This window comes from Manacus candei, unplaced genomic scaffold, assembly GCF_025592945.1.
Source record: "Manacus candei isolate 608988 ecotype Guabito, Panama unplaced genomic scaffold, ASM2559294v1 h1tg000086l, whole genome shotgun sequence".
In the NCBI taxonomy this organism is placed as follows: domain Eukaryota; kingdom Metazoa; phylum Chordata; class Aves; order Passeriformes; family Pipridae; genus Manacus; species Manacus candei.
The window spans coordinates 2590083-2611727 of record NW_026138134.1 but is presented as its reverse complement, the minus strand read 5'-3'; the positions used below and the strand labels follow the sequence as shown (position 1 = coordinate 2611727).

At 49.7% G+C, this 21645-nt stretch overlaps 1 protein-coding gene across 7 annotated transcripts; it reads left to right on the top strand.

Annotated features, from left to right (window-relative positions):
* The first annotated feature begins 864 nt into the window (after positions 1–864).
* On the top strand, positions 865–20108 carry MSANTD2 (Myb/SANT DNA binding domain containing 2). 7 transcript variants are annotated; one of them, XM_051812494.1, is made up of 7 exons: positions 4584–8753; positions 8829–8875; positions 8986–10311; positions 10907–10949; positions 11562–11820; positions 13519–13579; positions 18654–20108. In XM_051812494.1, exons 4-7 carry the CDS (start codon positions 10938–10940, stop codon positions 19504–19506), a joined length of 1185 nt encoding a protein of 394 aa, XP_051668454.1. In that variant the 5' UTR covers positions 4584–8753; positions 8829–8875; positions 8986–10311; positions 10907–10937; the 3' UTR covers positions 19507–20108. The 7 variants fall into 7 exon arrangements, with proteins under 7 accessions (XP_051668452.1, XP_051668458.1, XP_051668457.1 ...); XM_051812493.1 differs by having other exon boundaries at positions 10904–10949; XM_051812496.1 differs by having other exon boundaries at positions 4584–8875; positions 10229–10311; positions 10904–10949.
* The last annotated feature ends 1537 nt before the right edge of the window (positions 20109–21645 follow it).

Here is a 21645-nt window from a genome sequence, read left to right as displayed (position 1 = left end):
CACGGCCACCGTTAATTGAGGTCCCGGGGCTGCGGGGGCAGCGGGACCGGGGGCAGCAAGCTGTGGGGGAAGAGGGGTCCCTGGCCCCCCCGAAAACGGGGGGAGCCGCGGTGCTTCGGGATGCTCAGCCCCCACACTTCAGGGGTGCTCGACCCCGGGGTTAAGGGGTGCCCAGATCGGGGGGGAGGGGGGCAAGGGTTGATGCTCAGACCTAGAATTTGGGGCTGCTCGGCCCCCACTTTTGTGGCTGCTCAGCTGCAGAATTCGGGGATACTGAGCCCGGGAGAGGGAAGTCAGCTCCGGTACGACGGGAATGCTCAGCCGCGCACTTGGGATGTTCAGCCACTGGACTGGAGGATGCTCAGCCCCAGATTTCAGGGTGCTGAGCCCCAGATTTGGGATGTTCGGCCCCACACTTGGGACGTTCAGCCCTACATCTGGGGGTGCTCAGCCCCAGGCACTGCAGGGAAGGCTGTTGGGGTCCCAGTCCTTGGGGGTCTCTGGGGCCCCAACCCGGGTGGGGACCAGGCCACGCCTATCCATGAGGCCACGCCTACAATGAGGCCACGCCTACACATATGATCACGCCCGCACGTACGCGCCCACTCGCGTGGCCCCGCCCATCGCGCAACCCCGCCCACTGCCAACCAGGTCCCGCCCATCCACTCCACGCCACGCCCCCTCTCACTACCACGCCCACAACAAGCCACGCCCCAGCCTAACCCTCATTTTCATGACCACGCCCCCGTTGCAGCCCCGCCTCCCGCCCAGCGGACACGCCCCCTCCCTGCTCTGACCACGCCCTCCACCCTGCGCTGCCGGAAGCCCCGCCTCTCGGGCCGGGCGTCACTTCCGCCCGCTCGGTGCGCACCCCCATCATGGCGGCGCCCTGCGGCTCCTCGCAGCTCCCGCCGGCCGAGCCGCCGCTCCGCATCCCCAAGATGGAGGTGCTGTCCCCGGGCTCACCGGGCGCGCTCAGCGACGGCAACCCCAGCCTGTCCGACCCCTCCACGCCCAGCGGCGCCTCCCCACTGGGCGCAGGGCCGGCGGCCGGCGGGGCCGCGCTGGGCGCCCGCGGCGGGGCCTCGCCCTCCGTTTCTTTCTCGCCGGGCGGCGCCGCCGCCGCCGCCGCGGCCGCCGCCTGCCGCGGGATGTCCTGGACGCCGGCGGAGACCAACGCGCTGATCGCCGTGTGGGGCAACGAGCGGCTGGTGGAGGCTCGGTACCAGCAGCTGGAGGGCGCGGGCACCGTGTTCGGCAGCAAAGCGCCCGGGCCCGCCATGTACGAGCGCGTCTCCCGCGCCCTGGCCGAGCTGGGCTACGAGCGCACCCCGTCCCAGTGCCGGGAGCGCATCAAGGTACCCCGGGGGGGCGCGGCCCGGGAGGGGGGGCGGGCCGCGGGTCCCTGGGCTCGGCCCCCCCGCGGGTGGGTGAGCTCTGGGGTCACCCCGCCAGGGGATCGTCCCTCAGGGGCTCCCCTGGAAGAGGGGTTTTCCTGAGCATCCTTTGGCCCTGGTGTGGGGCACTGTGTCCCCAGGGCTCAGCCCAGCCCTTGGCCCTGAGCGTGGACCACTGTGTCCTGGGGGTTCAATCCTGTCGGGATCTCTCCCACAGCATCCTTTGGTGCTGGCTGTGGGCATCCTCTGGCCCTGGGTTTGGAGGCACCGTGTCCCCAGGGCTCAGCTTTTTGGAGTCTCTCCGTGCTGCAGTTTTCCCAAGCATCCTCTGGGCCTGGCATGGGTGTCCCCAGGGCTCAGCCCAGCCCAGTCTTTGCCCTGGGTGCAGGGCACCACTATCCCTGCCTCAGCTGCCTGGCTTCCTGCAGTTCCTGGCTGGCATCTCCTGGGTGCCACATCCCATCTCCTGGGTGCCACTTCCCATCTGCTGGGTGTCACATCCCCTGGGTTCACCCCTTGCACCCGCAGCCTCCAGCAGCACCCTTGGGACCTGGGCACTGGGTTCAGCCCCTCAGTTCCTCTGGCATGGGTGGGCTGTGGCAGAATTCCCCTCTCATGAGTGGATACAGTGTCCCAGTCATTCGTGTCCCTGCTCATGGGGACAGCCCCAATAGGACCCTTCCCCTGTTTTTTGGGGCAGCCCTGGGTCGCCTCCTTTGGCCCTGATCATGGTGGGCACCGTGGTTGACTCTGTCCCCTCATGTATCCCCCAGCATCTTCTGTCCATGAGGGGCTGGCACTGGCTGCTCCCTGAGGCCCCCTGGAGAAAAAGGAGCTCCCAGTTCCCCCAGTCAGGAGGAGTGGCTCGGGCTCTGTCCCTCCTTTGCTTTGGAGTTGCTTTGCAGGGACCAAAGGCTTCCCCAGCTCTCCTGGAGCATGCTGAGTCTTCACAGACCCCTTGAGTAATTGATGAACAGCCCCCTGGGCTGCGTTTCTCAGAGGGATCTTTCCAGTTCCATCATTCCCTGGGGAAGGAGGGGCTGGGTTTGGTGCCTGGTTTGGGAGCAGCCACATCCTGCTTTTACAGAGAGAGGGATCATGGATGGGGTGGGAATCACTGTGGGGAGGGTTTGAGTTTGTAAACATGGATGATGTTTAGGAGGGTGAATTAAACTCTCCAAGCTCCCTCTGGCTTTTATTTCCCCTTTCCTGACCCGAGATCCCCCTGCAGCCACCTAAAAATGCCAGTGGATTGAAAAAGTAACGTGTTGCTATTGCTGGGGCTCAGCGGAGCCCATTGTTTCTTCCTTCCTTTTCCCATCCCTTAAATACACCTGTGCCAGCCCAGCTGGGCTGGGCCTCTCCAGATGTGTACACCCAGGCTGCTTTTGGTTTCCAAAATACATGGAATAAGGGGTGCTACAGCATCAGGAATGCCTGGGAATAAGTGAGAGATTCCCCCTGTTGATTAGAACAGCCTGTCCCTGGAAGCAGGTGCTCAAACCAAACCCCCTTCCTACAGAAGCTTTGATTTCTCAGTGTGTTTCCTCATGTCCATGAATTTGCTGCTCAGGGATCTATTTCCCTCCAACACAACCAAATATTTTTGGAGAGGAATGTTGCTGCACCGCAGACTGTCTCGGAGTGCCTCGTTTTCCTGGCGGTTTTCAAGGTGCTTGTTTGTGATGGAAGAGTTCCCTGGGGTGCTTTGGCTTTGCCTGATGGTTTTGGGCTGTGGTGGGAGTCGATGCAGCATCTGTCAGGGACAGCCCCCTGCCCCAGTTTTGGTCACAGCATTAAGGCTCGGGGGGATGCTGAGCAGGCTGTGAGGAGACGTCTGGTTGTTAGGACAGCCCAGAACCGGCTGTTTGGGTTGGGAGGACGCTGTTGGATGGAGCTGGTTGTGGGTGCCTTGTGGCCGGAGCAAGTGTTTGGGTGATTCCCAGCAGTTGGAGCTCCTTGCAGCCGAGGATTCTCCCCCCTTCCCTTCAAAAGTGAGGCTTGAACAGGTCCTTACTCCTGAAATGTTCCAGCTTGAAAGAAACCACCAGTCAAACAGCAGTGAAAGGGCACAGGGTGATGTTTATCACCAGGAGCAGCTCTTGGCAGACCTGTTGGATGTTTGTAGACCACAGTACGTCAGGGTGGGCTCTCCTTCAACACCGTGATGCCTGGCTGGGAGTTATCCATGTTCCATCCCTTCCTTATCCATAATGTTCTGTATTTCCATGATTTTATGGGATACTTAATGCCTGTCAGGGAAGGGCAGTGTGAGGCTTTGCTGCTGGATTATAAATGTAAATGGTGCTTCAGACATACCCTGTTCAGCTGATATCATAAATGCATTTTAGATAAGGGCTTGACACTGGGTTCCTTTGGGATACCTGCCTTCCCTGGCCACAGCCAAGTCTTGAGGAGCAAGTTTAGCTGGAAAGGAACAAGTCAGCTTAGAAGCAGAGAGTTTTCCAGTTGTATGGCGTGGATGTGTTCCCTCCTAATTCAAACAGGGTGAGCAGGAAGGTCCCACTGCAGATTTTCACCCATCCCTCACCATCTGCATGTGTTTTTCTGCACATCAGCCGCTGGAACGAGGCTGCTGTGGGGTTGGAGCTGCTCTGGAAGGGTCTGTTTCAAATTTAGGGATTCACATGTAACCATTCCAGCAGCTTTTCCTTCGGAAAGAGACCTTGAGTGTGACTTGGTGGCTCTGAGGTCGGTGGTTTGGTGAGCTCAGCAATCAGGAGCCGCAGGAGAAGTGAAACATCTTGATTTCTGCCTGTTGCATTCCCAGAAAAGCTGTCCTGTGCACCACAGTTCTGTGTCACAACGTATCCTTAATCCTTGCTTGTTCAGTAGCACGCTCTGACTGTCCCTATGACATGGAGCTCATGTTGAGGAGCCATTCACACATGCTTTTCAGCCAGCCCTCCTCCTGTTCCCTGTGTTCCTGAGCAAGGATTTACCCTGGTTTTGTCTATCCTGAAACTCATCACCTCCCCACAGCAGCTCATGGACAGCCCTGTAGTTTTCAGGTTTGACCTTTGGGCCGGGGTTTTCAGGCAGGTGATGGAGTATTTGGCCAAACCCTTGCCAGGATCCTGTGCCCTGCACCTGGTGGTGCTGTTTCAGCCGGGCACAGGCAGCAGGAGGTTTGCTGGGAGCTTAGCTATGAGAAAATGAGCTCAGGTGAGCTCGGGTGGTGCAGTTGGAGCTGCACAAGGGGTGTTTTCAGGCAATAAAGACTTGTTTTGTTTTAAAGGAGTGTTCTTGAAATAATGGGCTCCGGATGTGTTTTCAGAACTGAATTTTAGGCATTTTTTTAAACCCATGGAAGGATTTCTGCTTCTGTTGCTCCCATCTTCACGGAATCACCCTCCTGATGGCACTTTGCTTAGCTGAGATGGGAAAGTGTTTCAGGGCTGGAAGTCCTCTGGCTGTGGGCACAGCTGGAGAGCCTTTCCTGAGCAAAGACAAATCCCTCCTTAAAAGTTGCCATTAAAACTAATTCGGGGGCATTTTCGACACGTCGTTTTTCTTCAGCTTCCATGGAAGTGCGAGTTCTGCTTTCATTTTGCCTTTCCCAGAGTCGATGCCAAGCCATTGATTCAAAGAGAAGCAGCTCCAACATCTCCAATTCCTGCCAGCTGCAGGAATTCCCAAGTCTTGCTGCTGGTCCCACTTGCCCTGTTGTTGGATTTTCTGTACCTTGAAGAGGCTGGTGCAGAGCTTGGGAAGAACGTAGGAACAAAGAGGAGCTGGGACTGCTACAAACCCACATGGAACAGGAAGGGATGGAAAATTACACGTGAATGCTGGGGAAGGAATGAAAAATTACACCTGGCTATCAGCTGTTGGTGTTTCTTGCTTTAAGCAGCGTGTGGAGGGCTCATTTGTAGCAGGGCTGTGGTTTTAGCTGCTTTACAGTGTAAAATGTCTGTTTGTAAATCTTACATGAAGTAATTTTTAAGGCAGGAAAAGCTGCTTTAATGAGGCTATCTTAGAAGCAACACCTACTGTGATCTAGTATGACCTGCTGCATGTTACAGGAGGTTGGATTTCACCCAGAATCCCATCCTTGGGTCCAATAGGGTTGAGTGGAGCTGCTGTCTTTTCATTTAAAGATCTCAACTGGTGGAGCATTGGTGCGTTTTGTAGCAACCAGCCAACTATTCACCTTCAAAGCAGCTTTGCCTTTGATTTGAGCCTACAAGAAAGATGGAAAGGGACTTTTTACAAGGGCATATAGTGACAGGACAAGGGGGGATGGCTCCACAGTGTCAGCAGTAGGGTTAGATTGTATATTAAGACAAAACTCTCCCTGGTGAGGCCCTGGCACAGGTTGCCCACAGAAGCTGTGGCTGCCCCATCCCTGGAAGTGTCCAAGGCCAGGTTGGATGGGGCTTGGAGCAACCTGGGCTAGTGGATCCCATGGCAGGGATTTGGAATGAGATGAGCTTTAAGGTCCCTTCCAACCCAGCTCATTCTATGATTGTATTTCTTGTGAATGTGGTGTGTCTTCATCTTGAGTTTGTCTCAGTCCCTGTCCCAGTAGCTCCCTGGGCTACAGCACATGCAGATGTTTAAGTTACCTTTGGTTCTTTCCTGTGTTTTCCAGACTGGGTTGTTTCTTATGATCCCTTGAATCCTTTCCCACAGCCCAGCTTCTCGCTGGAGGATCTCACGGGCCCCCGTAGGTGGGAGCAACTTTTTGTTGACATTTATAGCCAGGAAAAATAAATTCTCCAGTGACAAAGAGCAGATTTAGTTGTTTTACTCCTCTGTGGGGCTGTGGCAGAGGAGGATCTCAGGGAGATGAGCATCATCTGGAGCAAACCCCCTTGGACCCGCTCTCCTCAATCAGGGTATTTGCAGAGCACTGTCGTGCCCGTAAGAATCTGGCTGGAATTGCACGGGCAGGATGAGTGTCTTTACAATCCAGTGGCTTGTGTAGCCATGTTGTGTGTCTGTAATAGTCTGGTCTGGTCATTCTGGTACACCTGGGTCATCCACTGCTCATTCCATGGGTGCAGAATGATTCCCTGAGGAAGCTGGGAGCGAGCTGGTGGATTTATCTTGTTGAGACAGAAACAGTTGATGGTCAGGAAATTGTTGCAGAAGGACAAATTTGCTAAGCTTGAACATTAAGTCTCATTTTTGAGATTTTTGAACATTAAATCCTAGATTGGGCACACACAATTTTTTCCTGTCATGCTCTTTGACTATGGAGGACTTGGGAAGGTGTTAAAAATCCTCCTGATTTTTGCACACAGCTTCCAGCACTGGCACAGCAGCAGAACCTCCCTCCTGCTGAGTGTATAATTTGGGGCCAAGCAGATGATGCTTTCTGGACTGCTGTGGTCTCACCTGTTACCAACCCTTGACCACTGGTCCTGGTGAACACTGGGGTTCAAGCCCTCTTTGGTATTTCACTTCCAGCTCTTCCTGTGGATTTAGGGATTGCTCTCCCCTGGTAACAGCACAGCTGGAGTGGCATGGACCTTCCTCTAGAGACCCTGAGCCCCAGGATGGGCACAACACACTGCTAGGACCGTGTGGGATGGCAAAGGTTTTAGCCTTCTGAACTACACAAGGTGTCTCCCCCATGGTGCTGCCCATGTTGATGCTTTCAGCCACTTGACTGAAGCTTGTTTTGGAGAGGAGCATTTTCCCTCTCACCTGTGGAATGGTTTGTGCTGCTCTTCCTCTTCTGGACAGGCTTGTGGCCTTGCTCCATTCATTTGAGAGCAAGGACCAGCAAGGATTTGAGTCTGTGGTCTCTCATGACTTGCACAAATGTGACCTCTTAAGTACATCTCAGACCTCTTTTGATCCAGGCTGCTGCAGTTTTGGGTTTTCCATAAAAGTCTGGTTTTGTGGGTGAAGATGCTTGTCCTGATCACAGTGGATGCACGAAACTTCAGGTTTGATTTTAGGAATGAGCTTGTTTCCAAAGGCAAGATAACTTACTCAGATGTGGCCTTCATCACTCCAAAGTAAGTGTTTGAACAGGTTCTGCCAGGAGCAGGCTGAACCTTACCCAGGCATCTCATCCATTTAGGCTGGATGTCAGGAAAAGGTTCTTTCCCATCACTTTTCTTTTTCTGTCCGAGAGCCAAATCCTTCAGGAAGTCCCTGTGTGTTCAGGTATGTGGGGATACAGCTGAGGCCTCGCTCTGTGGTGCAGAGCATGGTTCACTGTGATGGCTGGTGTGACCCCAGTGCTGTACTGGGGCAGATGTGCAGCCAGCTGTGGGGCTGGAGCCTTTGCAGACAAGGCTGCAGCAGCTCCTGTGGCCCACGCTGAGCTCTCAGGGGGCTGTGTGTGTGTGCAGGGCTCTTGTGTTCTGCAGAGGAGCATTCCAGCTTGGTTCCTCGTGCTGGAGACGTGTCGAGGCTGTCCAGCTGCATTTTGCAGTGCTGTGTGATTTCAGAGTTTGGGGTGCTGCTGTTCTGTTTGTATTTTGGATAAACCACACAAACAGGGCTTCTTGTGGTGATACCCAGTGTGTGCCTTGTGTTCTCCTGCCTTGCACACAGCTTTTAATCTAAAAGCTCTTGAGCTGGAGCTATCAGACTGCTGTCACCAGTTCTGTTTCCCTCTGCTCCTGGGAACTCAGGAATGGAGACTTCAAGACCTTTCACTGTCCCCTACAACCACTCCAGGCTTCAAAAGCCATTTCTTTTGTCCCAGTGTAGTTTCATCTCATGTTGCCTGTGAGTATCCTGGCACGATGAGGGATGGAGCTGTTTGATACTGCTGTTCTTATTTTGGGATATAGAGCTGAGAGCTCCTCTCTCCCATTAAGTAAAAGAGCATCTTTGGAGCTGAGTGTTTTGCTGAGCGGTGCTCAGGGCCATAGGGACCCCTTTAGGCTGCTGTAATTCAGCTTAAAGAGATGATTGTGGACACAGCCACAGGCCACCAAAATGCTCTGCAGAGCCTGTGGTGTCTCCCTGAGTAATAACATAAGCTCAGGGATCTGGAGTTCCTTGTGTTAGACCACCTCAGGTTATGTATAAAAAGCTCGCTGTGGTGTGGTTCTCCCTCATTTTTTGCTGGAGGGAGGACTGTGATATCAGCCTTCCTAAAGTCACTCCCTAAGGCTTCTCTGATCCTCATCCTGCAGTTCCTGCAGAGGTCCAGGTTCTCCGGTGGCTTCACTCGTAGAGATGAGGACTCATGAGTTAGAAATGGTGAGAAAATCCACGTTGAGCTTTGTGACTGTCTCCTCCTTTGGTTTTCCTAATTATAAATTAAGTGGGGATAATCTGTCTTCGTGTTGCAGGCAGTGTTGCAGAACAATAAGCAAAAGCCTCGATCTCTTCCAGTCTGGGCAGTCACTGGGCAGTGATCAGGTCTGTTTTCAGTTACTTGTCCTACATTTCCTGGTTTCTTGTGTTTCTGTATCAATATGTGTATGTGCACTTTAGGAACCACGGAGCAGGAGTTGAGCTGGACACCGGGAGGAGTAGAGGAGGTGCGTAAGAAAAACCAGATCCTAGATCTTGGAGATCAGAATAACCCGGTGGGAGAAAGGTTAAGGGCTAAAAACTCTCCAGGTTTCCTGAAATCTGAGTAATTACTTAGGTCTTACCAGAGTCTCTGAAGAAGAGAAGGCTGTGGGGCTTATGTGAAACAAGACTGACCTGTGGTATTGGGAGGGAACATCATAAAAACTAGTAGGGACTGCCCATTGGAGACACTGGGAAGAATCTCCAAGAAGGAAGAGCTAGCAGGAATCTCGATTCTCCAGCAGACAAGACCAAGGAGCCACCAGCTGCTTGGCCACAGGCCCTTTGGTGCTTTGGAAAGCCCCAAATTTGAGATTATCTCCCTCAAATTTTTGGTTATCTCCTGGCAGAAGCAGAGGTAACACACCCAGGTGAGCATCTGGGCAGTATCCCCAAAAGTACTCTTGACCTGCAGGAGTAATGAGCAGTGACACTACTGCTCACTTAATTTTGTCCCCCTTTCTGCTTTGCTCCCTTTAGTTATTCCACTAGCCTTCATTGACTTGCTGCTAAATTATTTTCATAGTAAAATAAGCCAGTTTGCAGCCTGACTGAAATAATTACTACTGGGCTACAACCCAGTGTGAGATCCTCCATAGCCCCATCAGTGTTGGAAGCAGAGGCTGAAAATAGAGTGTGAAAATAGAGTGGCTGTGGGTGTTGAGCGATCCCAGAGGGCTTGGCCAGGAGTAGGGGTGTTTAGGAGACAGTTTGTGTCGCTTAAAGGCTGCTAATAAATTCAGCTAGAGGCTCTAAATCTGTGTTTAACTCTGGTGGATAAGCCAGGGCAGACGTAAGAACTGGGATTTGGGAAATATATTTTTAAGAAGATCTGATTTGGGGTGGATTTTAGAAAGAGTCTGTGAGTGAAACAAGAGTTTGCTCTTATCACTTGGGCACTTTGAGATATCACTTGGTGAGATTTGAGCTGAAAGGAGAGAAATTGGAGTGAGGAAACTGAATTTTAGCAAGCAAATGTACAGCCTGAGGGAACCACTTTACACCTAGTGGGTGCTGAGAGGTTTCAAGGCCAGGTTTTGGTTCCAGGTTGCTGTAGCCAGTTGTTTTCCCCCCAGCTCACAGACAGAAGCTTAAAATGTGCTGGTGTCCATCCAAAGAGGATCTGTCTGTTTATCCTGAGGTAGCAAAGGCAAAAGTGGGAAGGGTTCCACCTCAAACCGCTGTAAACCACTGGTGCCTGTTGCTGCCTGTGTGTTTATATGGGTTGTTTTTTTATTTTGTGTTAATTTTGTGTGTTTTTGTTTAAAACAGCAGGGTAATACTGACTTGCTGCTTAGCAGTTTTGCTTCTGCTCCCAGGGCTCTGAATCTCAGGAGGAAACTGGTTAGAAATGTATCCCTTTCCTGCTGATGCTGTTAAACCAGCATATGAGGAGCATTAGGTAGGTTCCAGCTTTCTGGAGTCATAAAAGTTCCTTTTTGGGGAATAAAACTAGTGTTTTTTGTAATGATGTGTCTGTTACAGTCCTCCTCCAGAAAGCAACAGTACTAGCTCTTCCCAAATTATTGCCTCTCTTGAATTCCAGAGGCAGCTTTGCCATTCAGGTTAGAACCCCAACAATCTAATACATTTAATTTTTAAAAAATTAATGTTTTCTAGCACTTTACCGATCCAAAATCCATCAAGTTCCAGCAAACCTGGGGCCTTTCAAAAGTAGAGCAGTATTAGGATTAAAACCACATCGAGACCTGCGTATTAAACTTTAGTTTTTTTACCCCCAAATAGTTGTATGTTGCTCTGGATTAGGGGGAAAAGGTGGATGGAACTTGTGGAGCAGCTCAGCCGTTGGTGTGGGATGTCAGAGGGATCACCAAAGGCAGATGAGCCCTTTGCATCTGTGTGGGAGGTTTGGCCCCAGCACTGTTTGAGAGGCTGCTCAGACCAAGCCACCTCAGTGCTGTTTCTTACTTAATGCTTGATATGGAAGTCTGGGAATTGGGAGCATTATTGATTTGACCTCTTTTAAATTTCAGCAGCTTCACAAGAGACAGAGTGAGTTAGTAAGGAATGCAAAAATGTGTAAGTAATATATATTTTTCTAGCTGAAAAGCTTAGGCATATCCATTTTGTACCTTGTGTCTTCTTACGAGAGTAAGGAAGGTTGGACTGTCTTTGCTTTGGGGGAAATCTTTCTCTTTCCTTTCTCTCTCCTCCCTGCTTCCCCCTCTCCAAGCTGTGGGCACAACACCAGCTCTGCTTTCTCTTCCTTGTAGTAGGTGTGCATTTTCCTGGCTGGTTGGTGTCTCTGACTGGGGGGCTCTTGGTATTTTGATTTATTTTATTTTTTTCCCTGCGCCCATAGCACATCTGGGGATTTTATTTTTTTTTTTTAATAAGTGGGAAGGAGAATAAATCAGCCAAGTTAAACCCAAGGAACCTGTAGCTGCCACACAACTTGTCCTCTGTTGTAGTAACGTTAATGCCAAGTGGGAACGTCGGGTACATAACGATGCTTCCTGGTGGGTGTAGATTAATTTGGGAGCGTTGCTCGTGAGCGTGGGGCAAATATGACCAGTAGAAATAACCCCCAAGCCCCTAAACTCTGCCTGGCAGCCCTGTGACTGTCTGCAGGTGCCTGTGTGGTCGTCCAGCCCAGCACCCCGTGGCTCAACCTGCTTTTCTCTGTCTCAGACCCTCCGCAGGTGCTACAGCCGCGTGAAGGAGCACGGCGTGGGGAAGAGGAAAAGCAGCTACACGTTCGAGCAGCTGGAGCAGGTGTTTGGGCAGGGAGGATGGGACTCCCAGCCCTGCCAGCCCGTCCTCATCAACAGCAGCGGCTTGTACCAGGAGCTGGAGTCGGATGGCAGCACGATGGAGGAGTATTCCCAGGAGGACTGGGGAAACCACAGTCAGGACCTTCACTGCTACCAGACCGGCGAGCAGGAATTGGGTAAGAAACCCCAGCCTGGCACATCTCCAGCCTTGGATTTTACCTGTGCTCGTGCCTGTCTCACACAAACGTGTCTCAGTACCAGCTTTCATCTCTTGGGTGTGATGTCCTCAGGGTGCCAAACACATCCCTGGGGAGAAAAGGGGCAGAAATCCCCCGGTCAGTCAAAAGCAACACGTGGTTCTTGAAGCATTTTAGGGTCAGGACTGGAGTTCAAAGAGCCTGGCAGGAGGAAAGAAGGGCTGTGTGACCAGAAATGATGGAGGAGGTGACACCTTCCCTGTCTCTCCTTCTGCTCTCAGTTTTACTTCCCTTCAAGGGAAGTAAAATTCCCTTTCAGTGGTACCTGAGTGTTATCACTCAAACACCATCTGCTTAAATTGTGAACAGGGCTTCAACCTGCTGCTGGTGACACCAACAACTATAAAAAAGTGTTGTTCCTTCCTCTATACCCTGATATATTGAAATTAAACATGTTTATATCCAGGCATGTGGCCTTTCTTAAATACAAAAATAGCAAGCAAGCTCACACTTGAGGATTGAGACCTAAACCAAACTCTTCCACATGCTTTTCTTGCCTGAATTATTGCTGTCTCTGCATAAGAATCAGTCTATTACTTAATTTGGAGGTTTAGTTTTTGCTTGTGGGTTACTGAACTTTGTTAAACAGAGCGAGGTACCACATTCCTGATGGAAAATGCACACCAGTCTGAGCAGTTCTGGGAAGAAGTGGCTTTCTTTAGGCTTATTTTTCCCTCTTGAGCCACTGCTCTTATGTGTGTGTGTTCCTCCCTTGCCTGAGCACAGGAAACTTTAAGTTGATCAAATTCAATGGAGTTGCAAGTGAAGAAGGTGAATTAGATAAAGGCTTTTTTCCCCCCCATTTGTAGGATGAAAGAGGGAGAGGAGATGCAGTCGGGTATGTGTTCACATCTGTGTTTAAGGGACTGGTGAGTCAGGATGCTTTGGAAGAGCCTTAAATCACAGTTTAACATTAAAATTTTCAAGTTGGCTGTCGAGTGCATTCCGGTGCCTCAGGCTTCTTCCCTGGGGGATTTAAAAATCAGAAATATGTGGGAGAGAAACGGTGGGGAGAAGAAGACGTTACAAAACGTATGTAAATGACGGCTAATCCTGCCTGGTTTGGCTTGTTTTGGTGAGTCAAAGCGGGATCTCCTGGTTCGTCACCGCTCTCGGGGCCGTGTGCGTGCGCCGGGGCTGACGATGTCCTTCGTGCTCAGAAACTGTGAGCAAAGCACTTGGCACGCAGCATCTGAGTGCAACACAGATGCAGTTCTGCTGCTGCCTGTCTTCAGCTGTGCCATTGGAAGCAAAATTGCCTTTTTTATTTCTTTTTCCTATTTTTTTTCCCTATTTCTTTAAACAATGCAGTTTGCGATTCAGTCCATTTGTGATTTAACAGCAGGGGTTGGAGCCTTGTCCTTGAAAGGTTTTGCACTTGCAGGGAGAGATTCAGATCTTAACTGACAGCATCCCTTCCAAGTTAAAGAAAAACCAAATCAATTACAGAGGGTTTAGGAACTGGAACTGTCTCGTGCAGAACTCCAGCAGACTGCCTGGCTTAGGAAGCAACTTTAATTTGTTTTTTATTTAATTTCAGCCTCTGGGGAAAAAAAAAAAAAAAGCCCTAAGTGCATTATTTAAAATATAATTATGTGTTGGAATTTTACCTTTCAGATGAAATGCCTACCACAAAAAGAACACTAAAGATAAAACAGGAGTCTTCAGAAGACGCGCAGTAAGTAGTTTATGAATGTTTTACCCTGGAATGTGTTTCCCTGGGGACGTTGTGCAGGAGGGGAGGATATTTGAAACTTCTGATTATAATTATAAATACATTGTGCAAGACTATTCATACAGTTGAATCTGCTTTATGCATTATTCCTGTTACCTCAGAACAGCTGAAGAGCTTCGCAGCTCTGTTTCTCCTTGGCTTTGCCGTTCAGCACATGAAACGAGGCTTACTACATGGATGCAAGGACTTAAACCACGGATAAAATCCACAAGAAAAGCTCCCTTCCTTGGTGGGAAGGCACGCCAAAGCTTGGGAGCCTTTTATTTTCATTTTTATAACTTTCCAGACCTTATTTGTAACCTTTTGGCTGGGTTTACTGTAACAAACGCTGGAGCGTTCTGGGCGCTTTGAGCACGCGGATCTCCCTCGCCAACAATAACACGGAGCATTCCCAAAAATGAAAGGAATTGTGCTGGATTTTCTCCATCCAGTGCTGCTTTCTGCCAACCTTTAGGGTTGTAAAACCCACGGGGAGGCTGTGGATCCATCTGTGGGGGTAGTGAGCCACAGCAGCCGGGCTCACAGACCCTTCAGGGCGTGTTCCACACGTGAGCTCCCCCGCCAAGATGACTTGTAGTCATCTGGAGTCAGTCGGGGGTTTTCCATGGTGGAAAACGAGCTCCTGTAGCGTAGGAGGTCACCAGCACTGGGAACAGCAGCTGAGCGTCCCTGGTGAGTCACACAACACAGGCTTTGTGCTGTAACTCAACGGAAAAAAGGTCCTCCAAAACCTGCAAAAAACCCCAACCTTAAAATACGAATAAAAATAAAACAATTTAAAAAGAAAATAATAAAAATAATTAACAAGAAGCTTTCATTGTAGTGCTGTAGCTTCATCAAACTTCTCTCTTCAGGTGGATTTTCACGTGCCCAAAGGTGACTTTTTTCTTCACGTGGAGCAAATTCAGTTTAGCAACTCCGGGACAACCTGGAGAAGAATAACGTTTTTCAGCATAAATGTTGTTATTGAACAGTTTCTTGGTGCTGCTCTGGAGTAATTTTGCCTTTAGGGAACTGCATAGCATAGCAAAATAATCCTGAATTTTCTGAGGTGAAGGCTTGGACTACCTGAAACTTCTCTTCGAAATTTTGTACGTGGACAGCTGGATTAGATTTTGGTAAATTAGACCTTTCAGAGTTTTATGGTCATTTTTCCCCCTTAAATTCCCCCTAAAATGCACTGGAGTCTCTGAACTCTGGGACATTTTGTGGAGTGTGACAGTCCTACGTGCTCAGTGGAAGCTCAAAGCATCTTCCAACCCGCAGATTTGCTGAAAGCTGATTTTCCTCTTGTCTCTGAGGGGAAGGAACTTCTAGACTCTGACTTCGTAGGTTAAAAGCAGTCAGGAGTAGTAGGGCTGATACAAAGATAAGATGAATACTTATTTGTTATCTTCAAAAAATAGATTTGCATCTAAAAGCCACAGAAAATAAATAGTTGCCTAACTTTTTACCTCTTTGTGGTACATTTTAAAATGTAGATAACTTAATTCAAAGTCAGGGCATTTTGGTTCATCTGCAGTCTTGGTCAAGTGCAGATTTTCAGCAGAAATAACCTCCATAAAATTGTTCAAATTATCTGATGAACCTTGTGCTGTGCTTTTGGACATGGGGAATCAGAATCCCAGAATGATTTGGGTTGGAAGGGACCTTAAAGTTCATCCAGTTCCACCCCCCTGCCATGGGCAGGGACACCTTCCACTAGCCCAGATTGCTCCAAGCCCTGTCCAACCTGGCCTTGACACTTCCAGGGATGGGGCAGCCACAGCTTCTCTGGGCAACCTGTGCCAGGGCCTCACCACCCTCACCAGGGAGAATTTCTTCCCAATGTTGCACTTACCCCTGCTCTCTGGCAATGGGAGGCCATTCCCTGTGTCCTGTCCCTCCAGGCCCTTGTCCCAAGTCCCTCTCCAGCTCTCCCAGAGCCCCTTCAGGCACTGGAAAGGGCTCTAAGGTCTCCCAGCAACCTTCTCTGGGTGAACACTCCCAGCCTGGAGAAGAGAAGACTCTGGGGAGACCTTGGAGCCCCTTCCAGTGCCTGAAGGGGCTCCAAGAGAGCTGGAGAGGGACTTGGGACAAGGGATGGAGGGACAGGACAAGGGGGAATGGACAGGGTTGGACGGGATATTGGGAAGGAATTGTTCTCTGGGAGGATGGGGAGGCCCTGGCACAGGTTGCCCAGAGAAGCTGTGGCTGCCCCTGGATCCCTGGAAGTGTTCAAGGCCAGGTTGGATGGGGCTTGGAGCAACCTGGGATAGTGGAAGGTGTCCTTGCCCATGACAGGGATTTGGAATGAGATGATCTTTAAGGTCCTTTCCAGCCCAAATTGTTCTATGAGTCTGTGACATACGAGGACTTCCCATCTTTTCCAGTGTCACCTTATTTTGGGCGGTGTAGGAAGCCAAGGGGAATAGGTAACCCATGTCCACATCCCATGCTCCATCAAGATACTCCTTCCCTGCAGTAGCTCTGCTGTTGCCTCCCCTTGGCACGCTGCTGCCTCCAGATAAACTGTTTTGAAAAGTGAAATGCTGCTTCAAGACCGTTCCACTGTTTTGAGTTGATTTGAGGAGCAGTTTGATTCACTGCGGGCGTTGGGAGGATGAAAAGCTCGTGGAACTCCACTGAAAGCAGCTGTTCTGACCCCTTTGAAGTCTGCTTGGTTTGGGAACAGCGCCTTGGAACGAACTTGCCCCGGCTCTTGTCTCCAGTCTTTTCCTCATTTGAATTGCAGAAGCTTCCAAGGAGGAAGAAACACAGATCCCAGACTCCAGCAGGCAGGTGGTGGTTTGAGGACAGGGGAAAATCCAGCTCTAGGGCACCTTCTGCAGCTGACAAGTGAGATTGCCCTGAGATACACGACAGGGCAAACACTCTGCTCTCCTCCCGTTTTTATCATGAAAAGTGAATAATATTAGTGATATAAATAAAACAAATACATAAATGCATATTAAATAAATAATTTAAAATAGTTCAACAATTGACAATTAAAATTTAATAATAAATAAATAAATAAATAAATAAATAAATAAATAAATAAATAAATAAATAAATAATTCTTACTGCTTATGATACCTCTGCTTGACGTGGAGGTCCCGGATAGAGCCTGGAATGTGAAGCTCAGCTGAGCCGTCGGGTCCCAGCATAAGGGAGGAGATGTTATAACTGAAAGGCAAAACTCCTTAAAATTCCTCTTTCAGTGGTTTCCTCTATGCTGGAAGCGGTGAGTTCCCTGTGGAAAGCCTTTCTCTGCTGCCTGAGATCCCCTCTCATGGAAAGGCTCCTGTTCCCCACAGGAGCAGTCGGAGTGACTAATGCACCGGAGCTCCAGCTCCGGATTGTGCCGAGCTAAGCTGAATATTTATAGTGCAATTAATAAAGGTGGGGGCTTTGCTTTCGGTTCCTCGCTCTGTTCCTCCGCTGTTGAATGAAAACCTGCCCACGCCGCGCTCTCCTGGCTCTGCCTGGGATGGGAATCCGTGTGCAGCTGGAGCTCAGCTGCCATCGGGAGTCGAGCGCGCGTGCCGGCGCTGAGACACCGCGCTGGGCTCCGGCACTGCCCTGTCCCCTCGTCTGTCCCCTCCCCTTGTGCCCAGAAGGTGAACCTGCACCTCCAAAAGACATTTTTCAAGGGTGGCAGAGCAGCAGGGAAGCCTCGACTCAGTGTTGCCACAGTGCCTGTGTGTAAATGGAAGTGGATTTGGGGTGAACACGTGTTCTCCTTGCCCGGGATTTCTCTCCGTTGCTGCCAGGCAGTGGAACTGATTCCTCAGGAATAACTTGCAGTAAGAAACAGGATTTTGGTGGCAATGGAACAGGCATTTTTGAGAACCTCTGGCCCAAACACAGCTCTGCTTGCCCAGCCTGTCCCTCCTCTGTTCTCTAGAAACTCAGTTATGCGCCAGCCATGGCAGAGATGTGCTTCCCAAAATGCCTTTTAAGGTCTATCCAGGAATCTTCTGGCATGGTTGGTGCTGCAAATTCTTGAGGAACTCCCAGGGCAGAGGGAAGTTTCTGCCCCACAGAAGAAAAGCAGTGTTACCTGGTACAGTTTGTATTCCTGGTGGGGTTTGGGAGGAGCAAATGTCCTCTTGGGAATGTGGTGACCCCCCAGTTCTGGTTTCCAGACGTGGCACAATGGATAAAAGGAAGGAGACTTGCATGGACATTCTGTTTGTTGGACCAAGAGAGGCTTCTCTGATAGCAGACAAGTTGCATTATCTTCCTACACCTTTGGTCACAGGACAATAACTCCTCAGATTAGGAGTTCTCCCTGCCAGCTAATTACACCCTGATGGTCTCATTCATCCCAGAGGAAGCTGCTCCAGCTCACCACAGGTGCACGTGGATGCTCTCTGCCAATGTCAGCCACTCCATGGAACCTCACTACTGGGAGTGCAAATAGCTCTTTGGGAACATGGGGATTTTTTAATTGCCTATCCAGAGGAATTCCCACTGTTGATCCCACAGGATTGAGAATGTGTCTGGGTGTATCTTCTACTCCAGGGTGTTGGTCACTTGAGCCATGTTTCCATCCCAGCACTGGGACCGAGCCCTTTGGAGCAGCTTGATGCTTCCATGGGGGTTTTTACAATTAATAGTCCTGTTTGCTGGCATTACTCTTGGAATAACAATGAGGTGGAAGCAAGCTTTGGAGTGGCAGTTGTAAATTGGGGATCCAGCACATGGACCACGTGGCAATGGAAAGAATGACCCAGTAATTAGGTGTGGTTTTATTCAGCAATGCCAGACACGTGTTTCCTTGGAGCTGCCTTGATGTTGGGAGGAGTTTGGGTTGGGCTTGTTTTGATTTTGCCAAGATTAATTAAAAAAATTCCCAAAACCCATCAGGGGCTTATTTTAGTCCATAAGCTCCCCCAGCAATATTTATAGTAATCATAAAAATCAGCTGAGAAAGCCGATTGAGATTAATGTTTTCCAAAGATCGGTGTTTTTGCCGGGATGGTTTTCCAGCTCTGACGCCTTTATCCTTCTCTCCCTCTTCCTTAATCTCCAGGAAGCGTGACGTCATGCAGAACATTATGCAAATCTTGGAGTCGGTCCAGTTGAAGTGGGAGCTGTTTCAGAGCTGGACGGACTTCTCCAGGCTCCATCTTTCTAACAAACTGGCCATTTTTGGCATCGGGTACAACACCCGCTGGAAGGAGGATATCCGTTACCACTACGCAGAGATCAGCTCCCAGGTGCCCCTCGGCAAGCGGCTCCGGGAATACTTCAACTCGGAGAAACCCGAGGGTCGGGTGATCATGACCCGAGTGCAGAAAATGAACTGGAAAAACGTTTACTACAAATTCCTGGAGATCACCATCAGCGAAGCCCGATGCTTGGAGCTGCACATGGAGATCGACTGGATCCCCATCGCTCACTCCAAACCCACCGGGGGGAACGTGGTGCAGTATTTATTGCCGGGAGGGATCCCCAAAAGCCCTGGCCTGTACGCCATCGGATACGAGGAGTGCCACGAGAAGCCCCCCTCCCCTCTGGCCGAGCACCGGGCGCCTGACCCCAGCAATGAGACTCCAGGGGAGCTGGAGGTCCCCTCTCCACAGGCCTCCCTCCGGGTGGATATGGAATCCGCCCGGATTATCTATTGTTACCTTGGCATCGCTGAGGTCCGGACTCTCCAGCAGTGCCTGTTTTTACACTTCCAGGCAAACACCAAAACCTTCAGCAAAGATTGGGTCGGGATCAACGCCTTTTTATCTCAGAACTGCGTCGTAGAGCCCGGCGTCTCGCCCAAATCCATCTACATCAAATTTGTGGAAGTGGAGAGGGATTTTCTGTCCGCCGGCTCTTTGGTAGAGTGCCTGGAAAAAGCCATCGGGTACCCCTTAAAATTTAACAACTGAGTCTCGTCCTTCATAAGGATCAGGGCTTTTCCGCCCCATTTTCCATCTCACTCGGATCCTGTCCGTTCACAGCCGGGCGCCTCGGACTTCCCCGCGCGTTGGGGTGCGCGGAGGCTCGCGCGGCGCTCCCCACGCGCCGGGCCCGGCTCTCCCCGCTCCGGCCGGTTTCCCGCGGGAGCGGCGCGGCGAGGAGGAGCCCCCGGCCCGTGAGACGGCGGTCGGTACATTCCACACGGGACGAGCTCGTGCACGCGGCGTTTTCATACGGAAACTGGGGGTCTGGTCTTTCCTTTATTCCACGGTGTCTCATCCGGACGCATCCGTCTCTAAGTGTTATCCTGGATCTGAATCAATAAGCAATAGATAACGGCGAGGGAACCCCCGACGGCCCGGGGACTGTTTTTCAAAGCCACCCTTAGATATCTTGTATATAATTTAGAACTTCACTTTTTTCACCATCGAGTGTTCTCCTCTCTCTGAACAGTGTTGCCTGCAAAGACTTTGGGTTCCGTGACGTATTCCACTTCCTTAGTAGCGATGCCATATCTGCTTTTATTTTATTTTATTTTTTTAAACATTAAAATAATTCCTGGCCTTTTTAATTTTTTCTCTGTATTTTTTTCTCTTTTATTTTTCGCTTTATTTTTCTCTTATTATTCTCTTTTTTTAAAACACTATTTCCCTCTTATTTATACCTTATTTCTCTTTTTTCTCATTATTTTTCTTCTTTCTCTATTCCTCTTTTTTCCTTTCTCTTTTCTTTTTTATCTCTTTTCCTTTCCTCTTTTTTATCTCTTTTCCTTTCCTCTTTTTTATCTTCTTTCCTTTTTTCTTTTTTAACTTTTTCTTTTTTTTCTTTTTTTATCTTCTTTCCTTTTTTCTTTTTTATCTTTTCTTTTTTTTTTTTTTTTAAATTTCCTTTTCATTTTGGTATTTTCTTTTTCTTTTGTTCCTTTTAATTTTGGGGGATTTTTATTATTTTTATTTTCCCTTTGTTTCTTTCTTTTTTATCTTTCTTTTCTTTCTTTCTTTTTTTCTTTCTTTTTTTTCTTTCTTTTTTTTCTTTCTTTTTTTCTTTCTTTTTTCCTTTCTTTTTTCTTTCTTTTTTCTTTCTTTTTTTCCTTTCATTTTGTCTTTCTTTTTTCCTTTCTTTTTTCTTTTCTTTTTTTCTTTCTTTTTTCCTTTCTATTTTTCTTTCTTTTTTCCTTTCATTTCGTTTTTCTTTTTTTCTTTCTTTTTCCTTTCTTTTTTTCCTTTTTTTTTTTTTCTTTCTTATTTTCTTTCTTCTTCTCCTTTTGGAGGCTCCCCTTTTTTTTTTTTCCTTATGGAGCTCCATAACTCTCTGTGAGAATAACCTGGCAGCTGGGAAAACGTGATGGTTATTTTTATTATTTGTTTTTTTGTCGACCCATTGCTTATGGATACAATCAAAGCTGTGAGAAGGGGAAGGTGGGGAGGGGGACGGGGCGGGAGGGGGGCGGGGGGAGGACGCATTTATGCCTTTGCAGCGTGTTCCTGGTCCAGCCCCGCCTGGGGCCGGTGGGTTTTATTTCCTGGAGCTCATCCATCGGTGACGTTGTGACATACGATGAATGTGTCGGTCCTAATAAAATCAAGCAAACACTTATGGGCTTCCACACATCCTTCTCCTCCCTCCCAGGGGGAGTTTGGGGTGGTACCGTGCTCTTCCCTGTGGATATTTCCGTGAGGGCTTCGTTCATCATTGCAGGAGGTGTTTATTTATTTTGGGGGGGTGAGTGCCGCCAGAGCCAGTTCCTTTCCCTGCAGAGATGCTCAAAATCCTTGAAAATTGAGGATCACTGCCTGACTTGAAGCCGACGCTGCCTTTGGATGCGGCTGAGGCCTGAGATGGAGTGAGGAAGGGGAGGAGGTTACCCACCCTCCCAGTCCTCAAAATAGAGGGAATCACCCCCGCACAGGGAGAGCTGCCCCAAAGAGCCGCTGCCAAGTCGGAAGCGTTGGATGGAGCAGAAGGTGAGAATGTCAGCAGGGAGAGGTTGGTTCCCAGTGGGATCAAGCCAGGTCGATCCCCCAAAGCCTCCTCGCTCCCCAAATCCTGCAATCCCGGCGGCCAGCCTGGATTTACGGGGGGAGGAGAGGGCGAGAAGGGATTAATTC

Coding starts and splice junctions, on each gene's coding strand:
- MSANTD2 (XM_051812492.1), top strand. CDS start 879: ATGGCGGCGCCCTGCGGCTCCTCGCAGCTCCCGCCGGCCGAGCCGCCG. Junction 11,821..13,518: donor GACCGGCGAGCAGGAATTGG/GTAAGAAACCCC, acceptor TTTACCTTTCAG/ATGAAATGCCTACCACAAAA. Junction 13,580..18,653: donor GAGTCTTCAGAAGACGCGCA/GTAAGTAGTTTA, acceptor CTTAATCTCCAG/GAAGCGTGACGTCATGCAGA.